The sequence below is a fragment of the Salvelinus alpinus genome, chromosome 2 (assembly GCF_045679555.1).
Source record: "Salvelinus alpinus chromosome 2, SLU_Salpinus.1, whole genome shotgun sequence".
Lineage (NCBI taxonomy): Eukaryota > Metazoa > Chordata > Actinopteri > Salmoniformes > Salmonidae > Salvelinus > Salvelinus alpinus.
This window is the reverse complement of record NC_092087.1, coordinates 82,295,612-82,320,901: the sequence shown is the minus strand read 5'-3', so window position 1 is coordinate 82,320,901 and position 25,290 is coordinate 82,295,612. Positions and strand designations below refer to the sequence as shown.

Here is a 25,290-nt window from a genome sequence, read left to right as displayed (position 1 = left end):
ATAGCAACTGTATTTTAGACACCTATACAATGATAGCATGTAGCATTAGCTACTATATATAGCATTAGCATGTAACGTTAGCTACTGTACATAGCATTAGCATGTAGCATCAGCTACTGCATATTCAATTAGCATGTAGCATAAGCTACTGTATATAGCATTACCATGTAGCAATAGCTACAGTATATGCGTTTAGCATTACCTTTAGCTGCAATACATAGTGTGAGCATCAAGCTACTATATATAACATTAGCATTAGCATAAGCTATAGTATATAGACCTATACAATGATAGTAAGTAGCATTATCAAGAAGCATGTTGCATTAGCTACAGTATATTATAGATACTGATACAATGATAGCAAGTTGCAATTAGCTACAGTATATGGCCTACTGTAGACACCTATTAATACAATGATAGCATCTATGTTCATTGGTGAATTGCATCTTTCAAATTTTTAACACTTGCTTTAGCTACATTAAGCAATACACTATGCATCCGGTTTGTACTGCATTGAATCACTTTAGGGGGATATCATGAAGCGTTCCAATTGGTTCCTGGGGGTGGAGGGGTTCCGGAATGGTCCACAGGCAGACCAAATGTGGGTGTGACAACAGTGAATGGAGGAAGAGAAGGTAACGAGTAACGGCGAGAATGAGAGCGGACGACTAGAGGAACAAAGAAAGAAAGAGAGAGAAGCCATTTTGGACCGGACAAAGAGAGAGAGAGACAGCAGGGACAGAAAGAGAGAGAGAGAGACAGTGAGACAGACAGAGACAGAACTTTACTTTACTTTGCGAAGCTCCTGTAGAAATCACCAAGGCAACGACAGCGAGAAAGGGTCAGTGACAGCAACAGAGAGAAAGAACAAAAGATGGAGGGATAGGGAGAAAGAGAGGAAGAAAGACAGAGACACACTTACAGAGATAGAAAACACAGCTAGAGACAGGAAAGGGGGAAGGGGTTTGGAGAAGGAGAAAACACCCATATGAGAGACGGACAGAGAAAATAGGAGAGGAAAGCAAGATGGAGTGCTTTTGGATAGATATAAACCCCAACCCCCTCCCCAACACTCTGACTCCTCCCACCAACTCTGGTTGCTATGACAACAACAACAACAACTGTGATGTCGAAGATGGAATGTTTACATACCTGTTCACAAAAAAATGACACTTTTTTATTTCCTTTGATTACCTTAATAATATTGGTAATAGTGCAGACCCATTTCTTTTGATTACGTGATACTATTAATAGTGGAGAGCTTTTCTTTTTTCTTATTACATATACATAGAAAGCCTTACTGGGACTATCTAAACATTGCTAAATTCTAACAATTGTAACTAGGTTCTGTTACAAAAGGTGGCGTAGTCTTAAACCTGCTACCTGCATTATTACCTATTTACCTGCTATATACATTACTTACTACATTATTAGTAGTACTACTATTAATACATACAGTGCTACTTACTACTATGAATATTACTAGCACTATATATACTATTATCATTACTTCTACTCACTTACTACCTACACTATTATATTATACCTAGGCTGCAGTCCAAACTCAAAGTAGACAGTCCTCGGCCGTAAACCCTCAGCCCTTGAATGACGTTTTACATCCAAGTGTACCTTTAATGTCCCTTGCCCAAGTGAGGGAGAGTGATGATCGGAGATGCAACGTCCTTGGTGGAAATCTTGAAGTTTAACTTAAAAACAACCAACCTAAAGCTATTAATGTACCTAGTAAACTAACTTATCTAGCTAGCACTCCTGTCAGGTAGCTAGCTACAGTTACCCATAGCTGGCTAGCTAGTTTTATAGTTTGATCATTTATTCCAATAAATTACAGAATTCCTCAAAATATATTTATGAAGCGATCTAGGTTTTTTTTAACCCCTTTTTCTCCCTAATTTCATGGTATCCTATTGGTAGTTACAGTCTTGTCCCATCGCTGAAACTCCCGTATGGACTCGGGAGAGGCAAAGGTCGAGAGCCGTGCGTCCTCCGAAACACAACCCAACCAAGCCGCACTGCTTCTTGACATAATGCCCGCTTAACCCGGAAGCCAGCCGCACTGATGTGTCAGAGGAAACACCGTACACCTGGCGACCGCGTCAGTGTACATTGCACCTGGCCTGCCAGAGAAGTCGCTAGTGCGCGATGGGACAAGAACATCCCTGCCGGCCAAACCCTCCCCTAACCCGGACGACGCTGGGCCAATTGTGCGCCGCCCCATGGGTTTCCCGGTCGCGGCTGGCTGCGACAGAGGCTGGACTCGAACCAGGATCTGTAGTGGCACTGCGCCACTCGGGAGGCGAGCTACCCACGTTTTATAGGCTCCTCACTACGAGACTAAGCCAATTTGCCAACGATAAAATCTGAATTTTGTCTGACGACCAGAGTTTGACATGTGACTACAGTTTGCATTGAATTGTGGGTCATATCAACCCCACAAGTGATCAAAGTTCTTCACTCCTTCCTTCGAGCTAAAGCGAGGGCTGAGGGGGCATCGTTTGGGAATTGGACCTCCACTTAAGATAGCAATCCAACTGAGTCCGGTTTCGACAGGGATTCTCCAGAGGGAAAGTGGCAGGCGCGAGGGCTGAGGGGGTGTGTTTGGACTGCAGCCCTACTCTCCTGTTGGATCCTCAACGCCATTCATTGACGGTTAGAGGAATCGGTTCGGCCCGCTACTTATCTATCTATCCCTGTATTAATTTAACAGCAATACTTATCGATCCTACTCAGCAATTTACTTAGTCAAATAACTAAATACAATATTCTACTAAGTTCTCTCTAAATAGGTGGAGTAGTCAGGTGGAAAGTCCCTGAAGCCTTTCTTCACAGTAACGGCTGTATTCATTTAATAGTATAACTGATCTTATCTCTTAATAACGATTAATTAGCTAGGTCCTAACTGAGACAATCATCTCATTAAATCTACTGTAACCTAATGGGCCCCGCAAGTCACGGACGTACTGTAATACTGTACAACACAGTGCAGTTTAGGCGTGGGATCTAACACATGTATTTTGGGGTAGTTTTCTGCTCATTGAGAGAGAACAGTAAATATTGTAGACACCATAGAACAGTGGATACTGTTCATCTACATACCGTAACCATAAAAACAGACACGCGCACGATACATCTCCACACACATGCACGCACACACAGACGTACGCACGCATACAAACACACACACACACACAGAGATTCAAATGCATAGTCAAAGTAGCTCGTAAACATGCAGTTCTCGATCATTGTGACAGTCCAGTGTCATTCAATGACGGTGCCAGAAGCGGATTTGTTGAGTCAAAAACCTTAACTCGACAGCCTTGTCTCCACCTATGTGAGACTCAACAAATCAAGGCTCCACAGAAACAAGTGGAGCCCTGACCCTGAGCATCAGGGTAGCCCTGAGCAAATGGAGGAAGTGGACAAGAGGAGGAGAGAAGGAGAAGAGGAAGGGAGCGGGCTGGGAAGGGTGGAGAGGAGGGTTGAAAGGTTGGGGGAGAGGAGAACAGGCCACTAAGGAGGTAAGGAAGGCAGAGAGTAGAAAAGGAGGAGTAAGGAGAAATATCACAGGAGCAAGGAAAGGTGGTGGGAGGAAAGAGAGAAGTAAGGAGGGAGAAAGGAGGGAGGGAAGAGAGAAGTAAGGAGGGAGAAAGGAGGGAGGGAAGAGAGAAGTAAGGAGGGAGAAAGGAGGGAGGGAAGCATCCTCTTGGAGGGGAGGGAGGGGGAAGTCATGCTGGAGAGGGTGCAGTAGGCCAGTGGAGTGATTTTAAACTCGCAGACAGAGTCAACAAACCTATCAGTCTCCATAGCAACAGCCACATTGAGGACCACCAAATATAGGCAGTTCAAACTACTGTCTATCCACCTTCCACAAACATACACATCATACATAACAGTATACAGTGGCTTGCGAAAGTATTCACCCCCTTTGGCATTTTTCCTATTTTGTTACAGCCTTACAACCTGGAATAAAAATTTATTTTAGGGGGGTTTGTATCATTTGATTTACACAACATGCCTACCACTTTGAAGATGCAACATTTTTATCGTGAAACAAACAAGAAATAAGACAGAAAAACAGAAAACTTGAGCGTGCATAACTATTCACCCCCCCAAAGTCAATACTTTGTAGAGCCACCTTTTGCAGCAATTACAGCTGCAAGTCTCTTGGGGTATGTCTGTATAAGCTTGGCACATCTAGCTTGGCACATCTAGCAAAACTGCTCCAGCTCCTTCAAGTTGGCTGGGTTCCTGCTGGTGTACAGCAATCTTAAAGTCATACCACAGATTCTCATTTGGAATGAGGTCTGGGCTTTGACTAGGCCATTCCAAGACATTTAAATGTTTCCCCTTAAACCACTCGTGTTGCTTTACCAGTATGCTTAGGGTCATTGTCCTGCTGGAAGGTCCCAGTCTCAAATCTCTGGAAGACTGAAACAGTTTTCCCTCAAGTATTTCTCTGTATTTAGTGCCATCCATCATTCCTTCAATTCTGACCAGTTTTCCAGGCCCTGACGATGAAAAACATCCCCACAGCATGATGCTACCACCACCATGCTTCACGATGGGGATGGTGTTCTCGGGATGATGAGAGGTGTTGGGTTTGTGCCAGACATAGCGTTTTCCTTGATGGCCAAAAAGCAACATTTTAGTCTCATCTGACCAGAGTACCTTCTTTCATATGTTTGGGGAGTCTCCCACATGCATTTTGGCAAACACCAAACGTGTTTGCTTATTTTTTTTCCCCAGCAATGTCTTTTTTCTGGCCACTCTTCCGTAAAGCCCAGCTCTGTGGAGTGTATGGCTTAAAGTGGTCCTATGGATAGATGCTCCAATCTCCGCTGTGGAGCTTTGCAGCTCCTTCAGGGTTATCTTTGATCTCTTTGTTGCCTCTCTGATTAATGCCCTCCTTGCCTGGTCCGTGAGTTTTGGTGGGCAGGCCCTCTCTTGGCAGGTTTGTTGTGCCATATTCTTTACATTTTTTAATAATGGATTTAATGGTGCGCTGTGGGATGTTAAAAGTTTCTGATGTTTTCTTATAACCCAACCCTGATCTGTACTTCTCCACAACTTTGTCCCTGACCTGTTTGGAGAGCTCCTTGGTCTTTATGGTGCCACTTGCTTGGTGGTACCCCTTGCTTAGTGGTGTTGCACTCTGGGGCCTTTCAGAACAGGTGTATATATTCATGTGACACTTAGATTAGATTCCAAGATGGCTTAGCAGTTCAGACGTCATTTCTGTTTCGTATTGTCGTGTCCTGTATATATATATATTTACACCTTTCTTCGCATATCTTTTATATATTTTATTATCCAAGAACTCAACTACAAAAGCTTTCCTGCAAAAGCTTTCCTGCAACCCGCTTCACCAATTACAAAAAAGTATTATTTACCTCAAATCTGAAAATCCACCGTGGAAGCTAGCCAGGGGCTAATTCAGAAGCTAGCCAGAAAGCTAACCAGAAGCTATCCGATAGCTAGCCAGAAGCTAATCTGTAGCTGCCCAGAAATTAGCCGGTCTGCTGGCTAGCGTTGGTGTCTCAGCTGCCCACGTTTTGTGGTCATCAGCTATTCCTTTAGCTCGATAATCTACCGGCACTTTTGTGCAACGCGACTCGGACCGGAGCATTCCGGGACTTTTTTTTCTCTCAGTTTCCCCGGATTTCAGCCGCAGGCTCTGGACATTTGCAGCTAGCTAGCTGCAAACCGTGTGACTATTGGCTTACGTCGATCCCGGAGCAAACTCAAATCATTCCGGAGCTAGCCAGCTGAGGAGTTCCATCAGCCATTCCTGGGCTACAGTCACCTATCCGGACCCGTTTTTTTTTGTTTTGTTGTTGCTGCAGATACGGAGCCCCGCCGGGCCTTCACGACTGACTGCCGACGTTATCTGCCCGAGGGAGTTATCCAACTGGCACCTCCGTCCCGACGTTACCTGAACGCTCATCTGGGGCCCGCTAACCGTTAGCTGTCTTACCGGCTGCTATCTGAATAAGTATATCGGACAATTATTATTATTATTTATTTATTTTTATTTTTTTCTTGGGTCACTATATCTATTTTGCCAATTTGGATTGATCCCCTCTACCACACGGAACCCCACTAACCTACCGACGGAAACGCACGAGGTATCTACAAATAGACTTCCATACTATGCTATCTCGCTACCGATAGCCATCTACCCGGCCAGCTGTCTGGATCGCCGTGACCCCAACCAACCTCTACTCACTGGACCCTTATTGATCACTCGATTAAGCATGCCTCTCCTTAATGTAAATATGCCTTGTCCATTGCTGTTCTGGTTAGTGTTTATTGACTTATTTCACTGTAGAGCCTCTAGCCCTGCTCACTATACCATATCCAACCTCACAGTTCCACCACCCACATATGCGATGACATCACCTGGTTTCAATTATGTTTCTAGAGACAATATCTCTCTCATCATCACTCAATACCTAGGTTTACCTCCACTGTATTCACATCCTACCATACCTTTGTCTGTACATTATTCCTTTAACCTATTTTATCGCCCCCAGAAACTTCCTTTTACTCTCTGCTCTAGAAGTTCTAGACGACCAATTCTCATAGCTTTTAGCCGTACCCTTATCCTACTCCTCCTCTGTTCCTCTGGTGATGTAGAGGTGAATCCAGGCCCTGCAGTACCTAGCTCCACTCCTATTCCCCAGGCGCTCTCTTTTGATGACTTCTGTAACCGTAATAGCCTTGGCTTCATGCATGTTAACATTAGAAGCCTCCTCCCTAAGTTTGTTTTGTTCACTGCTTTAGCACACTCTGCCAACCCGGATGTTTTAGCCGTGTCTGAATCCTGGCTTAGAAAGACCACCAAAAATTCTGACATTTTCATCCCCAACTACAAGATTTTCAGACAAGATAGAACGGCCAAAGGGGGCGGTGTTGCAATCTATTGCAAAGATTGCCTGCAGAGTTCTGTTTTACTATCCAGGTCTGTTCCCAAACAATTTGAACTTCTACTTTTAAAAATCCACCTCTCTAAAAACAAGTCTCTCACCGTTGCCGCCTGCTATAGACCACCCTCTGCCCCCAGCTGTGCTCTGGACACTATATGTGAACTGATTGCCCCCCATCTATCTTCAGAGCTCGTGCTGCTAGGCGACCTAAATTTTAACATGCTTAACACCCCAGCCACCCTACAATCTAAGCTTGATGCCCTCAATCTCACACAAATTATCAATGAACCTACCAGGTACCACCCCAATTCCGTAAACACGGGTACCCTCATAGATATCATCCTAACTAACTTGCCCTCCAAATACACCTCTGCTGTTTTCAACCAAGATCTCAGCGATCACTGCCTCATTGCCTGCATCCGTAATGGGTCAGCGGTCAAACGACCTCCACTCATCACTGTCAAACGCTCCCTGAAACACTTCAGCGAGCAGGCCTTTCTAATCGACCTGGCCGAGGTATCCTGGAAGGATATTGATCTCATCCCGTCAGTAGAGGATGCCTGGACATTTTTTAAAAATGCCTTCCTCACCATCTTGAATAAGCATGCCCCATTCAAGAAATTTAGAACCAGGAACAGATATAGCCCTTGGTTCTCTCCTGACCTGACTGCCCTTAACCAACAGAAAAACATCCTATGGCGTTCTGCATTAGCATCGAACAGCCCCCGTGATATGCAACTTTTCAGGGAAGCTAGAAACCAGTATACACAGGCAGTTAGAAAAGCCAAGGCTAGCTTTTTCAAGCAGAAATTTGCTTCCTGCAACACAAATTCAAAAAAGTTCTGGGACACTGTAAAGTCCATGGAGAATAAGAACACCTCCTCCCAGCTTCCAACTGCTCTGAAGATAGGAAACACTGTCACCACCGACAAATCCACTATAATTGAGAATTTCAATAAGCATTTTTCTACGGCTGGCCATGCTTTCCACCTGGCTACCCCTACCCCGGACAACAGCACTGCCCTCCCCTCTGCTACTCGCCCAAGCCTTCCCCATTTCTCTTTCTCCCAAATACAGTCAGCTGATGTTCTAAAAGAGCTGCAAAATCTGGACCCTTACAAATCAGCCGGGCTAGATAATCTGGACCCTTTCTTTCTAAAACTATCTGCTGAAATTGTTGCCACCCCTATTACTAGCCTTTTCAACCTCTCTTTCGTGTCGTCTGAGATTCCCAAAGATTGGAAAGCAGCTGCGGTTATCCCCCTCTTCAAAGGGGGGGACACTCTTGACCCTAACAGCTACAGACCTATATCTATCCTACCCTGCCTTTCTAAGGTCTTCGAAAGCCAAGTCAACAAACAGATTACCGACCATTTCGAATCCCACCATACCTTCTCCGCTATGCAATCTGGTTTCAGAGCTGGTCATGGGTGCACCTCAGCCACGCTCAAGGTCATAAACGATATCTTAACCGCCATCGATAGGAAACAATACTGTGCAGCCGTATTCATTGACCTGGCCAAGGCTTTTGACTCTGTCAATCACCACATCCTCATCGGCAGACTCGACAGCCTTGGTTTCTCTAATGATTGCCTCGCCTGGTTCACCAACTACTTCTCTGATCGAGTTCAGTGTGTCAAATCGGAGGGTCTGTTGTCCGGGCCTCTGGCAGTCTCCATGGGGGTGCCACAGGGTTCAATTCTTGGACCGACTCTCTTCTCTGTATACATCAATGATGTCGCTCTTGCTGCTGGTGATTCTCTGATCCACCTCTACGCAGACGACACTATTCTGTATACTTCTGGCCCTTCTTTTGACACCGTGTTAACAACCCTCCAGGCGAGCTTCAATGCCATACAACTCTCCTTCCGTGGCCTCCAATTGCTCTTAAATACAAGTAAAACTAAATGCATGCTCTTCAACCGATCGCTGCCTGCACCTGCCCGCCTGTCCAACATCACTACTCTGGACGGCTCTGACTTAGAATATGTGGACAACTACAAATACCTAGGTGTCTGGTTAGACTGTAAACTCTCCTTCCAGACTCACATCAAACATCTCCAATCCAAAGTTAAATCTAGAATTGGCTTCCTATTCCGCAACAAAGCATCCTTCACTCATGCTGCCAAACATACCCTTGTAAAACTGACCATCCTACCAATCCTCGACTTCGGTGATGTCATTTACAAAATAGCCTCCAAAACCCTACTCAATAAATTGGATGCAGTCTATCACAGTGCCATCCGTTTTGTCACCAAAGCCCCATATACTACCCACCACTGCGACCTGTACACTCTCGTTGGCTGGCCCTCGCTTCATACTCATCGCCAAACCCACTGGTTCCAGGTCATCTACAAGACCCTGCTAGGTAAAGTCCCCCCTTATCTTAGCTCGCTGGTCACCATAGCAACACCTACCTGTAGCACGCGCTCCAGCAGGTTTATCTCTCTGGTCACCCCCAAAACCAATTCTTCCTTTGGCCGCCTCTCCTTCCAGTTCTCTGCTGCCAATGACTGGAACGAACTACAAAAATCTCTGAAACTGGAAACACTTATCTCCCTCACTAGCTTTAAGCACCAGCTGTCAGAGCAGCTCATAGATTACTGCACCTGTACATAGCCCATCTATAATTTAGCCCAAACAACTACCTCTTTACCTACTGTATTTATTTATTTATTTTGCTCCTTTGCACCCCATTATTTCTGTCTCTACTTTGCGCTTTCTTCCACTGCAAACCAACCATTCCAGTGTTTTTAGTTTTTATTTTACTTGCTGTGTTGTATTTACTTCGCCACCATGGCCTTTTTATATTTTTATTTATTTATACATATATTTGTTTGCCTTCACCTCCCTTATCTCACCTCACTTGCTCACATTGTATATAGACTTATTTATTTTTTTCACTGTATCATTGACTATATGTTTGTTTTACTCCATGTGTAACTATGTGTTGTTGTATGTGTCGAACTGCTTTGCTTTATCTTGGCCAGGTCGCAATTGTAAATGAGAACGTGTTCTCAATTTGCCTACCTGGTTAAATAAAGGTTAAATAAAAAATAAAATAAATAAATAAAAGATTGCACACAGGTGAACTTTATTGAACTAATTATGTGACTTCTGAAGGTAATTGGTTGCACCAGCTCTTATTTAGGGGCTTCATAGCAAAGAGGGTGAATACATATGCACGCACCACTTTTCCCATTTTGTTTTTGTAGAATTTTTTGAAACAAGTAATTTTTTGAATTTCACTTGATCAATTTGGACTATTTTGTGTATGTCCATTACATGAAATCTAAATAAAAATCCATTTAAATTACAGGTTGTAATGCAACAAAATAGGAAAAACACCAAGGGGGATGAATACTTTTGCAAGGCACTGTATATGTACTGATCAATGCTGTGCATATATACACCCTTGTATGTACACCTTCCTCAGTCCTTGTGGTCTTCTAGCTCTGTACTTGTCACACTCTTTCAATGCACATGTACAATTACTGCATGCTACATCATCAATCAAGTTACCATAGCGACCTTGTTATTGTCACATTCATGCTACATGAACAATCTAGTAACCATAGCAACCGGCAGCTGTCCAGAAACACAAAAGGTCACCTTGGTAGCACCATAGAGATCCAATTAAATTACTAGAGGGGCCATGTCATACATCCTCAAAGTTCCAGAATGGGGTGAAAATGGAAGCGATATTGGACAGGGAGAACTTCAAACCAGTCTAATTGGAATGACTGCCAGTCGACTCCTGATTTGACTTATGCAGGAAAATAAAAGTAAGGCATGTGATATATCAGAAATTCTGTAATATAATTATTGTCAACCTAAAAGCTTGTCATATAATTACAAAGATAGTTTATAAGGGTTTATACCAATTGTCTGTATTAATAGCCAGTGTTGTAAAGTACTTAAGTAAAAATAGTAGTTTTTGGGGGTATTTCTACTTTAATTTTTATATTTTTTCAACAACTTCACTACATTCCTAAATAAAACAATGTACTTTTCAAGCCCTACATTTTCCCTGACATGCAAAATTACTCGTTTCATTTTGAATGCTTCGCAAGACAGGAAAATGGTCCAATTTACGCACTTATCAAGAAAACATCCCTGGTTCTCCCTACTGCCTCTGATCTGGCAGACTCACTAAACACAAATGCTTTGTTTGTAAATGATGTCTATCAGTAATTTAAAAAATGTAGAACATTGTGCAGTCTGGTTTGCAACCTCTTAAAAATATGTATATGTTTACATGACTTATTTTATTGATTTTCCACCATTTCATGTCAGAAGACAGCAATCTAGCGATCCAGACCTTCCTAGGACCATCGGGGTGGCAGGTAGCCTAGTGGTTAGAGCGTTGGACTAGCAACCGAAAGAATGCAAGATCGAATCCTCAAGCTGACAAGGTAAAAATCTGTCATTCTGATCAAGGCAGTTAACCCACTGTTCCTAGGCCATCATTGAAAATAAGAATTTGCTCTTAACTGACTTGCCAAGTTAAATAAAGGTAAATAAAAGGTCCTGTCAAATAACCTTGTATTTGCCTCCCTCTGGTGGTCAGCAGCAGCATTACATCCATTTATATCACTGCGACGTTACCTTCCTAGCGCTACGATAAATAATGGGACCTACACACTGCCTTAAACCTAAAGTAAGTAAAAAAAAGTTAGATTTGTGGAAGTTAAACAAAATTGTCCCCTTTACATAGCCCTTCTCCCCTTGTCTATAGGAGGAATGCACACTGTTTCAATGGCCCAAATGTTTAGACAATCACACATTTTATAGATTTTGACTATCACTAATGTCATGATATGTTTGGTAAAGTAATAAAGAATAAAGAGGTGAAATATTTTGGGTGGATGTTCCTAAAACAGATTATAACTATATGTGGACATATTATAAAGTATGAAAATGCTTATTCATTCACAATGTAATTTAATTTATCATCATCTTGGTATATGTTATATTAAACGTTTATTGTGTAGTAGATCATATGGGTCAAAAAGTGTTTTTTTCTCAGACATAAATAAACAATTCCAGGTGAAAGCTACTACACACTACTACATGAATAAAATATTGCTCTCTTGCTAGATTGATAACTAAAGCCAGAGCTAAACAGTGCAAACGGCTGTCAGCTCACCTGGTTTTGATATCAGCAATTTGAAATGATTTATACATTTACTTTTGATACTTAAGTATATTTATACAGGGTGACTTTCACTTTTACTTGAGTCATTTTCTATTAAGGTATCTTTACTTTTACTCAAGTATGACAATTGGTCACTTTTTCCACTTCACTCACAGCCTCTAAAATATATGTAAACAGACCTTTAATCTCTCAACTAGTTTTCTTGGAATGCTGTGAGTGCGATTATATGATACAATCAGTACTTGTTGCATTTACACCTTGTCTCAGTCCTATCATCAACTGATTTCAGCCAGTGTATGGCTGTGGGTTGACTGCATTGTCTGAATGGAATGTTGGCATATTGGCAGTTCATTTGATTAATGGAATCATTCTGCTAAAACTGGCTGGCTAGCTAACAAACACAGTGCAGATGTAGTCTTCAAATTCATTATTTTACACAATATCTGATCACAACACTGTCAAACCACGGTTGACCAACGCCCTGACCAAAATGGCTGACATTTATCCCATCATAAGAAGGATCATGACCATTCTAGTGTTCTAATTCCTAATTCTATGTGTAGCACCTTGATCAAAACATTGGTCACATTCTGCGTCATAGAATGTTAGTGACATCTCAATCAGACACACGTTCAGCTTCTTCCTCTTGTTACATCATCAACACCGTCAGCACCTCATCGTAACACATCCCAGCCAGGTTTGTGTGATGTCGTCGTGTAATCCATGTGAGTCCCAGCGCAGGCATGCCATTGGAGCTGAGGAGGATGTACACACACACGCTCTTTCATTCTGTCCTTCTCTCTCTCCTTCCTCCATCTTCCGCCTCTCGTCTCCATTCTCTCGCTCATTCATACTCAGGCACATATATCCATATATAACTGTCGATATGCGGACAATATCTCAAGATAAAAAATCATTCCACCCTCAGTGACCTGCCCCAAACATTCACCCCTCTCCTCCCTCCTTCCCTTTCTCGGCTCCCCCAGGCTCCCCCACGCTCCCCCAGGCTCCCCCAGGCTCCCCCAGGCCGTGCAGAGGATAATAAATAGTCAAATACCTGCTCTTCTGGTGGATGAGTGGAGTGATTACCGGTAACCATTAACGGGTGTGTAAAGGTGTGTGTGTGTGTGTGAGGTGTGTGATGTAACGGGAGGACAGGGCAAGGTGTGTGCCTCGCAGCTCTGAACCAGAACGACCTGGGCACTAGAGGGTTACCGGGTGCCTGGGGAACCCTCAGCCTCACACAGCGTAAGGGGGACGGGGCGCTCTCAGGGGGGAGGTTTGTGGGAGGGGGTGGGAGGGAGGGGATGATTGGGTGCAGTTGAAGGCTGGGAGATGTGGAGAAAGTTGGGGGAGGGATTAGGTGGTCAGGTGATTGTGTAGGGGTGCATTTAGTGTGGTTTGAGGGAGTTGGGAGGTTTTTGGGGGAAGGGAGGTTGGAGGGGGATGCAACAGTGAGCTAGGTTGGGGAAGGGAGGTGGGAGGCAGGGGTTAGATGCAAGTAGTTGGGTGGGAGGGCAACTGAGGGCTAGGTTTGGGAAGGTGGTGGGGGGGAGGGGGTGTTGGGTAAAGGTTGCAGGTAGGATGTTGGAGTGAGTCGTGTAAGGTAAACTGGAGGAATCGTTAGTAAGATGGCCGGCTGACTTGTGGCTGGTTGGGAGGAGTGTAAAGATTGAAATGTGCAGATGTGATGAAATACTGAATGAAAGACATGGAAAAGGCAGATGTAGACTAGAGAGTTGAGTCTCATAGTGAGAGAGTGGATGAGACACAAAGACACAGAGATGGAGAGGCCGCTTAGGACGGAGAGAGAGATGGGTAGAGAGAGAGAGAGAGAGAGAGAGAGAGAGAGAGAGAGAGAGAGAGAGAGAGAGAGAGAGAGAGAGAGAGAGAGAGAGAGAGGTGTTGGGTAGAGAGAGAGAGAGAGAGAGAGAGAGAGAGAGAGAGAGAGAGAGAGAGAGAGAGAGAGAGAGAGAGAGAGAGAGAGAGAGAGAGAGAGAGAGAGAGAGAGAGAGAGGTCAGGCCCGTGCTGTGTGACTAGTCAGAGAAATAATCAACAAATAATCAACAAAAAGAATGACAAGAAAGAGAGACACACAGACAGTGTTAGGCCAGGAAACAGGGCAACAGGCACAGAGGAAACGAGAGATGGAGGGATGAGAACGAGAGAGAACATGGAAATACAGGAAAGAGAGACACGTATATAGCGTTGAGCCAGTAAGGGCCAGACAATGCATCAGGCAAAGGAGTGAAAGACAACTGAAAGACAGGGTGATGAAAAGAGGAGTCAAGAGGAGGGAGACAGTGCTGAGGGGGGAGGGGGGAGGTTTCGAGGGGACACTTACGTGAAGGCGAAGGCCACCAGAGCACCACTAACCACTATAAAGTCCAGGATGTTCCACAGGTCCCTGAAGTATGAACCCTGATGTAAGAACAGGCCTAGCACCACCATCTGGGGACAGAGGAGAGGTGTTAGTGTACACACACACACACACACACACACACACACACAAAATAGGGAACTCATGAACGCAAGCACACTCACACAGGCACACACATATCAGGCATAAGGCACAAGATATCCCTATAGTGGTGTGGGGGCTGTGCTTTGGCAAAGTGGGTGGGGTTATATCCTTCCTGTTTGGCCCTGTCCGGGGGTATCATCGGATGGGGCCACAGTGTCTCCTGACCCCTCCTGTCTCAGCCTCCAGTATTTATGCTGCAGTAGTTTATGTGTTGGGGGGCTAGGGTCGGGTTGTTATATCTGGAGTACTTCTCCTGTCTTATCCGGTGTCCTGTGTGAATTTAAGTATGCTCTCTCTAATTCTCTCTTTCTCTCTTTCTTTCTCTCTCTCGGAGGACCTGAGCCCTAGGACCATGCCTCAGGACGACCTGGCATGATGACTCCTTGCTGTCCCCAGTCCACCTGGCCGTGCTGCTGCAGTTTCAACTGTTCTGCCTGCGGCTATGGAACCCTGACCTGTTCACCGGACGTGCTACCTGTCCCAGACCTGCTGTTTTCAACTCTCTAGAGACCGCAGGAGCGGTAGAGATACTCTTAATGATCGGCTATGAAAAGCCAACTGACATTTACTCCTGAGGTGCTGACCTGTTGCACCCTCGACAACTACTGTGATTATTATTATTTGACCCTGCTGGTCATTTATGAACATTTGAACATCTTGGCCATGTTCTGTTATAATCTCCACCCGGCACAGCCAGAAGAGGACTGGCCACCCCTCATAGTCTGGTTCCTCTCTAGGTTTCTTCCTAGGTTTTGGCCTTTCTAGGGAGTTTTTCCTAGCCACCGTGCTTCTACACCTGCATTGCTTGCTGTTTGGGGTTTTAGGCTGGGTTTCTGTACAGCACTTTGAGATATCAGCTGATGTACGAAGGGCATAATCTCCCGGGTGGCGCAGTGGTCTAGGGCACTGCATCGCAGTGCTAGCTGCGCCACCAGAGTCTCTGGGTTCGCGCCCAGGCTCTGTCGCAGCCGGCCGCAACCAGGAGATCCGTGGGGCGACGCACAATTGGCATAGCGTCGTCCGGGTTAGGGAGGGTTTGGCCGGTAGGGAGGGTTTGGCCGGTAGGGATGGTTTGGCCGGTAGGGATATCCTTGTCTCAGTATGTAAAAATGAAATAAAATGTATGCACTCTACTGTAAGTCGCTCTGGATAAGAGCGTCTGCTAAATGACTAAAAATGTAAAATGTAAAAAAATGTCTATATAAATACATTTGATTTGATATACAGACTCTAAAACAGACATTAACACACTGTATACTACCTTGATCAACATCTCAAACGTGAAGACGCCCGTGAAGACATAGTCAAAGTATTTCAGCACCTGAGAACGACAGAGTAGAGGTACCAAGATAGATCACATACCTGTACACTATACATACACATTATAGAACTAGATAGATCACATACCTGTACACTATACATACACATTCTATAAATAGATAGATCACATACCTGTACACTATACATACACATGATATAAATAGATAGATCACATACCTGTACACTATACATACACATTATAGAAATAGATAGATCACATACCTGTACACTATACATACACATTCTATAAATAGATAGATCACATACCTGTACACTATACATACACATGATATAAATAGATAGATCACATACCTGTACACTATACATACACATTATATAAATAGATAGATCACATACCTGTACACTATACATACACATTATATAAATAGATAGATCACATACCTGTACACTATACATACACATTATATAAATAGATAGATCACATACCTGTACACTATACATACACATTATATAAATAGATAGATCACATACAGTGGGGAGAACAAGTATTTGATACACTGCCGATTTTGCAGGTTTTACTACTTACAACGCATGTAGAGGTCTGTCATTTTTATCATAGGTACACTTCAACTGTGAGAGACGGAATCTAAAACAAAAATCCAGAAAATCACATTGTATGATTTTTAAGTAATTCATTTGCATTTTATTGCATGACATAAGTATTTGATACATCAGAAAAGCAGAACTTAATATTTGGTACAGAAACCTTTGTTTGCAATTACAGAGATCATACGTTTCCTGTAGTTCTTGACCAGGTTTGCACACACTGCAGCAGGGATTTTGGCCCACTCCTCCCTCCAGACCTTCTCCAGATCCTTCAGGTTTCGGGGCTGTCGCTGGGCAATACGGACTTTCAGCTCCCTCCAAAGATTTTCTATTGGGTTCAGGTCTGGAGACTGGCTAGGCCACTCCAGGACCTTGAGATGCTTCTTACGGAGCCACTCCATAGTTGCCCTGGCTGTGTGTTTCGGGTCGTTGTCATGCTGGAAGATTCAGCCACGACCCATCTTCAATGCTCTTACTGAGGGAAGGAGGTTGTTGGCCAAGATCTCGCGATACATGGCCCCATCCATCCTCCCCTCAATACGGTGCAGTCGTCCTGTCCCCTTTGCAGAAAAGCATCCCCAAAGAATGATGTTTCCACCTCCATGCTTCACGGTTGGGATGGTATTCTTGGGGTTGTACTCATCCTTATTCTTCCTCCAAACACGGCGAGTGGAGTTTAGACCAAAAAGCTCTATTTTTGTCTCATCAGACCACATGACCTTCTCCCATTCCTCCTCTGGATCATCCAGATGGTCATTGGCAAACTTCAGACGGGCCTGGACATGCGCTGGCTTGAGCAGGGGGACCTTGCGTGCGCTGCAGGATTTTAATCCATGATGGCGTAGTGTGTTACTAATGGTTTTCTTTGAGACCGTGGTCCCAGCTCTCTTCAGGTCATTGACCAGGTCCTGCCGTGTAGTTCTGGGCTGATCCCTCACCTTCCTCATGATCATTGATGCCCCACGAGGTGAGATCTTGCATGGAGCCCCAGACCGAGGGTGATTGACCGGCATCTTGAACTTCTTCCATTTTCTAATAATTGCGCCAACAGTTGTTGCCTTCTCACCAAGCTGCTTGCCTATTGTCCTGTAGCCCATCCCAGCCTTGTGCAGGTCTACAATTTTATCCCTGATGTCCTTACACAGCTCTCTGGTCTTGGCCATTGTGGAGAGGTTGGAGTCTGTTTGATTGAGTGTGTGGACAGGTGTCTTTTATACAGGTAACGAGTTCAAACAGGTGCAGTTAATACAGGTAATGAGTGGAGAACAGGAGGGCTTCTTAAAGAAAAACTAACAGGTCTGTGAGAGCCGGAATTCTTACTGGTTGGTAGGTGATCAAATACTTATGTCATGCAATAAAATGCAAATTAATTACTTAAAAATCATACAATGTGATTTTCTGGATTTTTGTTTTAGATTCCGTCTCTCACAGTTGAAGTGTACCTATGATAAGAATTACAGACCTCTACATGCTTTGTAAGTAGGAAAACCTGCAAAATCGGCAGTGTATCAAATACTTGTTCTCCCCACTGTACCTGTACACTATACATACACATTATATAAATAGATAGATCACATACCTGTACACTATACATACACATTATATAAATAGATAAAGGAAGAAAGACAGAGGCAGACAAACGGACAGAGAAAGACAGCCACAGGAATACAGACGGAGATATAGAGACACTCACACAGACAAAAAAAAGAGAGAAGACAGAGAGAGACAGACAGACAGACGGAGAGAGACAGACAGACAGAGAGAGACAAAGACAGACAGAGAGAGACAGAGAGAGACAGAGAGACAGAGACAGAGAGACAGAGAGAGACAGACAGACAGAGACAGAGAGACAGAGAGAGACAGACAGAGAGAGACAGAGAGAGACAGAGAGAGACAGAGAGAGACAGTGAGAAAGATATATAGAAAGACAGAGGCAGACAAACGGACAGAGAAAGACAGCCACAGGAACACAGACAGAGAACAAAAGAGAGAAGACAGAGAGAGACAGACAGATGGAGAGAGACAGAGAGAGACAGAGAAATAGAGAGAGACAGAGAAACAGAGAGAGACAGAGAGACAGAGAAACAGAGAGACAGAGATACAAAGAGAGACAGACAGACGGAGAGAGACAGACAGACAGAGATACAAAGAGAGACAGACAGACGGAGAGAGACAGACAGACAGAGATACAAAGAGAGACAGACAGACGGAGAGAGACAGACAGACAGAGATACAAAGAGAGACAGACAGACGGAGAGAGACAGACAGACAGAGATACAAAGAGAGACAGACAGACGGAGAGAGACAGACAGACAGAGATACAAAGAGAGACAGACGGAGAGAGACAGACATACAGAGATACAAAGAGAGACAGACAGACGGAGAGAGACAGACAGACGGAGAGAGACAGAGAGAGACAGACAGACAGACAAGCGCAGAGGTGTTGTCTCATGTTGTTGAGAGGCGATTCAGAGAAATACACACCACGAGTGGAAAGACCACCAGAGACAGCCGGATAGAAAGAAGAGAAGAGTAACAGGCATACAGACAGATGTGTGTTGTCTCACTTGGTTGCTTGGTGACTCAGGACAGACAGGGTCTTCTGCAGCCAGGGCGATGCTGCTCATGGCGATCACAGACAGGATACTGAACTCAAAGTACTTCCTGGTCAGGATGTAGTGGCAGCACCTACGGAACCTGCAACACACACACGCACAATACAACGCACCCACAAAGTGATGCATACTGTTTCAATAGTTTGTGTAGCTAGCTTGTTACTCTGTCTTATTTTTCTAGGAATCATGGGAACTACGCATCCGGGAACCTGGTCTGTGTGGTTGAGATTGGACTGGTACTCCCATCTTCAGTTTCCTGAACGGAACATCACTTCTCTCTCTATCACACATACACCACATGACCAAAAGTATGTGGACACCTGCTCTTCTAACATCTCATTCCAAAATCATGGGCATTAATATGGAGTTGGTCCCCCCTTTGCTGCTATAACAGACTCCACTCTTCTGGGAAGGCTTTCCACTAGATGTTGGAACATTGCTGCGGGGACTTGCTTCCATTCAGCCACAACAGCATTAGTGAGGTCGGGGACTGATGTTGGGCGATTAGGCCTGGCCCGCAGTCTGAGTTCCAATTCATCCCGAAGGTGTTCGATGGGGTTGAGGTCAGGTCAGGTCAGGTCATTGTGCATGGCGATCTTAGGTTTGTGTCGGCTGCCTGGCCATGGAAACTCCCGACTAACAGTTCTTGTGCTGACGTAGCTTCCGGATGCAGTTTGGAACTTGGTAGTGAGTGTTGCAACCGCGGACAGACAATTTTTACGCACTACGTGCTTAAGTACTCGGCGGTCGATTTATACACCTGTATAAATGGCTGAATCCACTAATTTGAAGGGGTGTCCACATACTTTTGTATATATAGTGTACAACACCCACATACACACACACACACGCACACACACACACACACACTCACGGGTTGGTGGTGGACAGTATGAAACAGGAGCTGAACGGGGGCATTGGTTTGGGACCATCTTCATCGCCCCCTTCATCCTCCTCTTCCTCCTTCTTCTCCTCATCCTTCTTTTTCTGGTCTGTGTTAGCGTTCTTGTTCACTGAGATGAAGAGAGAGAGAGAGAGAGAGAGAGAGAGAGAGAGAGAGAGAGAGAGAGAGAGAGAGAGAGAGAGAGAGAGAGAGAGAGAGAGAGAGAGACAGAGAGAGAGAGAGAGAGAGAGAGAGAGAGAGAGAGAGAGAGAGAGAGAGAGAGAGAGAGAGAGAGAGAGAGAGAGAGAGAGAGAGAGAGAGAGACAGAGAGAGAGACAGAGAGAGACAGAGAGAGAGAGAAAGTCAAGAGAGAGTGTCAAAGTATTAGAATGATCCAAAATACTACATTCACCACCCATACATAAACTCTCTCACACACACACACACACACACACACACACACACACACACACACACACACACACACACACACACACACACACACACACACACACACACACACACACACACACACACACACACACACACACACACACACACACACACACACACCTTGCAGGATGGCATTGGTGGAGGGATATGGATAGACAGGAGGCATCATATCCACGACCATATGAGCCGGCTTGGCCATACTGGTCAGAATTAGACTGTCCATACTATGGTGCTGTGTGTCTGCTGTCACACTGCGGTTCAGGAGGTTATTCACAAGGTCAGGGTGGCCCGGGGGCAGCGGGTGGAGGGTGTGGTCGTGTAGTTTGCTGTTGTTGAGGAGGTTGTCTAGGTCTTCCCTGTACTGACTGTCCTGTCTGAGGATGGGCCGAGCGGTGGAGAGGTTGGGACCACTGCAGTGGTGGTCTCTGAAGGAGGGATGGGAGGTGGGAGGGAGAGGGAAAGAGAGGAAGAGTGAGAGGGGGTAGAGGTTGGGGGAGGCAGGCGCAAGGACAGTGACATCTTGAAAAACCACAGTTACTATGCTGCTCATGTAATGACATACAGGACAGGATACTGGCTTAGACAAATCAATAGCAATCTACACAACCGTTCAAAAGTATAACGTCAAATTGATCAGAAATACAGTGTAGACATTGTTAATGTTGTAAATGACTATTGTAGCTGGAAACGGCAAATATTTTATGGAATATCTACATAGACCTACAGAGGTCCATTATCAGCAACCATCACTCCTGTGTTCCAATGTCACGTTGTGTTAGCTAATCCAAGTTTATCATTTTAAAAGGCTAATTGATCATTAGAAAACCCTTTTGCAATTATGTTAACACAGCTGAAAACTGTGGTTCTGATTATAGAAGCAATACAACTGGCCTACTTTAGACTAGTTGAGTATCTGGAGCATCAGCATTTGTGGGTTCGATTACAGGCTCAAAATGGCCCGAAACAAAGATACTTTCTTCTGAAACTTGTCAGACTATTCTTGTTCTGAGAAATGAAGGCTATTCCATGTGAGAAATTGCCAAGAAACTGTAGATCTTGTACAACGCTCTGTGTACTACTCCCTTCACAGAACAGCACAAACTGGCTCTAACCAGAATAGAAAGAGGAATGGGAGGCCCCGGTGCACAACTGAGCAAGAGGACAAGTAAATTAGAGTGTCTAGTTTGAGAAACTGATGCCTCACAAGTCCTCAACTGGCAGCTTCATTAAAAAGTACCCGCAAAACACCAGTCTCAATGTCAACAGCGAGGAGATGACTCCGGGATGCTGGCCTTCTAGGCAGAGTTGCAAAGAAAAAGCCATATCTCAGATGGGCAAAAGAACACAGACACTGGACAGGGGAAGATTGGAAAAAAGTGTTAAGGACAGATGAATCTAAGTTTGAGGTGTTCGGATCACAAAGAAGAACATTCGTGAGATGCAGAGAAAATGCTGGAGGAGTGCTTGACGCCATCTGTCAAGCATGGTGGAGGCAATGTGATGGTCTGGGGGTGCTTTGGTAGTGGTAAAGTGGGAGATTTGTACATGGTCATGTCATACCCTGTGGACGGTGCTTAATTGGAGCCAATTTCCTCCTACAACAGGACAATGACCCAAAGCACAGCTCCAAACTATGCAAGAACTATTTAGGGAAGAAGCAGTCAGCTGGTATTCTGTCTATAATGGAGTGGCCTGCACAGTCACCGGATCTCAACCCTATTGAGCTGTTGTGGGAGCAGCTTGACCGTATGGTACGTAAGAAGTGCCCATCAAGCCAATCCAACTCGTGGGAGGTGCTTCAGGAAGCATGACGTTAAATCTCTTCAGATTACCTCAACAAATTGACAACTACAATGCCAAAGGTCTGCAAGGCTGTAATTGCTGCAAATGGAAGATTCTTTGACGAAAGTAAAGTTTGAAGGACACAATTATTATTTAAATAAAAAATTATTATTTATAACCTTGTCAAAGTCTTGACTATATTTCCTATTCATTTTGCAACTAATTTCATGTATGTTTTCATGGAAAACAAGGACATTTTTAAGTGACCCCAAACTTTTGAACGGTAGTGTATATACTTTTGATCCCCAAAGGAAACATTAGGTTTGATATTGACAGATTCAGACACAGACACACGGACCCTGTCACTCACTTTCTAACTCGATGCTGTCGGCTCCTCTCTCCATGCCGATGACGCCTCGGCCTCCTCCCCTCCCCCTCTACCTCACCCCCCTCCCCTACCACTACCCCTTCTGTCCCCTTACACTTATGCCTTCTCCCTCCCTCCTCCCCCTCCCTCCTAACCCTCCTGTGCCTCCTCTTCTCATCCCCCACTCCTCCCTCGCTATAATGCGGTGACACACTCCTCCCCTCCTTCCCTTCTTTATGCCTACATCTCCTTCCATGTTCCCTTCTTTCTTCAATACCCTCCAGCGTCTGCAGGGACAATCTGCTCCCCCCGTGCCTCAGACGGGCCTCTCTCTCTGGGCCACTAACTCCCCTTGGTTCGCCCCCCCTGTTCCTCTGATGGTAGCAGGCCTGGCGTCTGATGTAATCTTCAGCCCTCTGGTGACCCAGGGTGTCCTGCGGGTCTAGAGGGGGCTCTCCGGGCCGGGTCTTGTTGGTGTTGTTGTTGCGGTTGTCCTGGGGGTTGACCACCAGCGGACGGTCCAGGTGGGTCTTCATGTCCCCCGCACGATGGGGGTACGACACCTGGGGAGGGAGGGGGTTAAGGATGGTAATGATGTTATCTTCTGAAACTGGATCAGTAAGTTACTTTATATAGGCAAACAACAAGGGCAGAATACTAACATGTGGACCTCAAGTTAAGATTCTTCCATAAATAAAGAAAACCCTATGTTTATTCTCTTCTAACTCAAATCCTTTCTCCTTTCCTGAGCCCTACTCCTAGAACCAGAGATATACAGAGTTTAGCAAACAGTCCGCCATTTTGTCACCAAAGGATCTAATTGTGGATGTAACTAGTGGGACATTTTTGGCACCAATAGCTACCGGTAATTTACCAAAGTTACCGTAATCGTCTGTAATTTTGGTAATTAACAGGTAATCTATGGCAATCTATGGTAACTTTGGTCATTCAGACCTGAATAACTTAATAAAAAATGTATTCACATATTGTCCATAAGTTTCTAATGGATAGACCATATGGATCAAGAGAAAATAGCCTCGTTAATGGAAAAAGCATTTAATCAACAACAGCGTTATTTTCAATTAACTCTGCAACTCTTCCAACTGTTGACTTTCTTCACAACTGCCACCAGTTTCACGGCAGAACATTTACAACAATGAAATACTGACACAGTAAAATAAATAAAAGTGTAAAGAAATATAGAAAGGATATATTATGCTGAAACTCATATTAAACACCAGCGGTATTCACTAAGTTGATTCTTTATGTTTTACGGTTTAGTCATTCCATTTTTTTTCTTTTCAAATCATCTTCTTTGATTATTTGATATATTTTACATGTGATAAGGCCACACAGAAATTCTGGTAGTTTACTGGCAAAATTCGAAAGTTTCAGTAATATATCCCCCCTTTGCAACCATAGGCACCAATATGATGTCCATTATAAACCATGTCTCTCAACTCTCATCCTCCTCTCCCCTGACCTTCCTTCCAGTCTTCTGTGTCTTTCACCTCTCCCTCCTCCTCTTCCCTGATCTTCCAGTCTTCTGTGTCTTTCACCTCTCCTCCTCCTCTCCCCTGACCTTCCAGTCCTCCATGTCTCTCACCTCTCCCTCCTCCTCTCCCCTGACCTTCTAGTCCTCCATGTCTCTCACCTCTCCCTCCTCCTCTCCCCTGACCTTCTAGTCCTCCATGTCTCTCACCTCTCCCTCCTCCTCTCCCCTGACCTTCCAGTCCTCCATGTCTCTCACCTCTCCCTCCTCCTCTCCCCTGACCTTCCAGTCCTCCATGTCTCTCACCTCTCCCTCCCCCTCTCCCCTGACCTTCCAGTGTTATGTATCTCTCACCTCTCCTCCTCCTCTCCACTGACCTTCTAGTCCTCCATGTCTCTCACCTCTCCCTCCTCCTCTCCCCTGACCTTCTAGTCCTCCATGTCTCTCACCTCTCCCTCCTCCTCTCCCCTGACCTTCTAGTCCTCCATGTCTCTCACCTCTCCCTCCTCTTATCCCCTGACCTTCTAGTCCTCCATGTCTCTCACCTCTCCCTCCTCTTCTCCCCTGACCTTCTAGTCCTCCATGTCTCTCACCTCTCCCTCCTCTTATCCCCTGACCTTCTAGTCCTCCATGTCTCTCACATCTCCCTCCTCTTATCCCCTGACCTTCTAGTCCTCCGTGTCTCTCACCTCTCCCTCCTCCTCTCCCCTGACCTTCTAGTCCTCCATGTCTCTCACCTCTCCCTCCTCCTCTCCCCTGACCTTCCTTACAGTCTTCTGTGTCTTTCACCTCTCCCTCCTCCTCTCCACTGACCTTCTAGTCCTCCATGTCTCTCACCTCTCCCTCCTCCTCTCCCCTGACCTTCTAGTCCTCCATGTCTCTCACCTCTCCCTCCTCCTCTCCACTGACCTTCTAGTCCTCCATGTCTCTCACCTCTCCTCCTCCTCTCCCCTGAACTTCCAGTCCTCCATGTCTCTCACCTCTCCCTCCTCCTCTCCCCTGACCTTCTAGTCCTCCATGTCTCTCACCTCTCCCTCCTCCTCTCCCCTGACCTTCCAGTCCTCTGTATCTCTCACCTCCCCCCACTCTCCCCTGACCTTCCAGTGTTCTGTATCTCTTACCTCTCCCTCATCTTCTCCCCAGACCTTCCAGTCCTCCATGTATCTCACCTCTCCCTCCCTCTC

The 25,290-nt window shown here is 45.0% G+C and overlaps 1 protein-coding gene across 1 annotated transcript in view; it reads right to left on the bottom strand.

Annotated features, from left to right (window-relative positions):
• Positions 1-25,290, bottom strand: part of cacna1ab (calcium channel, voltage-dependent, P/Q type, alpha 1A subunit, b) — a 336,628-nt gene that overhangs the window by 78,547 nt on the left and 232,791 nt on the right. Inside the window, exons 22-27 of the mRNA XM_071389579.1 lie at positions 22,618-23,177; positions 20,586-20,890; positions 20,004-20,142; positions 19,082-19,211; positions 15,889-15,948; positions 14,448-14,554 (exon numbers count right to left, since the gene is read on the bottom strand). Coding sequence (XP_071245680.1) covers positions 14,448-14,554; positions 15,889-15,948; positions 19,082-19,211; positions 20,004-20,142; positions 20,586-20,890; positions 22,618-23,177 — 1,301 coding nt within the window. The remainder of the gene's footprint in view (positions 1-14,447; positions 14,555-15,888; positions 15,949-19,081; positions 19,212-20,003; positions 20,143-20,585; positions 20,891-22,617; positions 23,178-25,290) is intronic.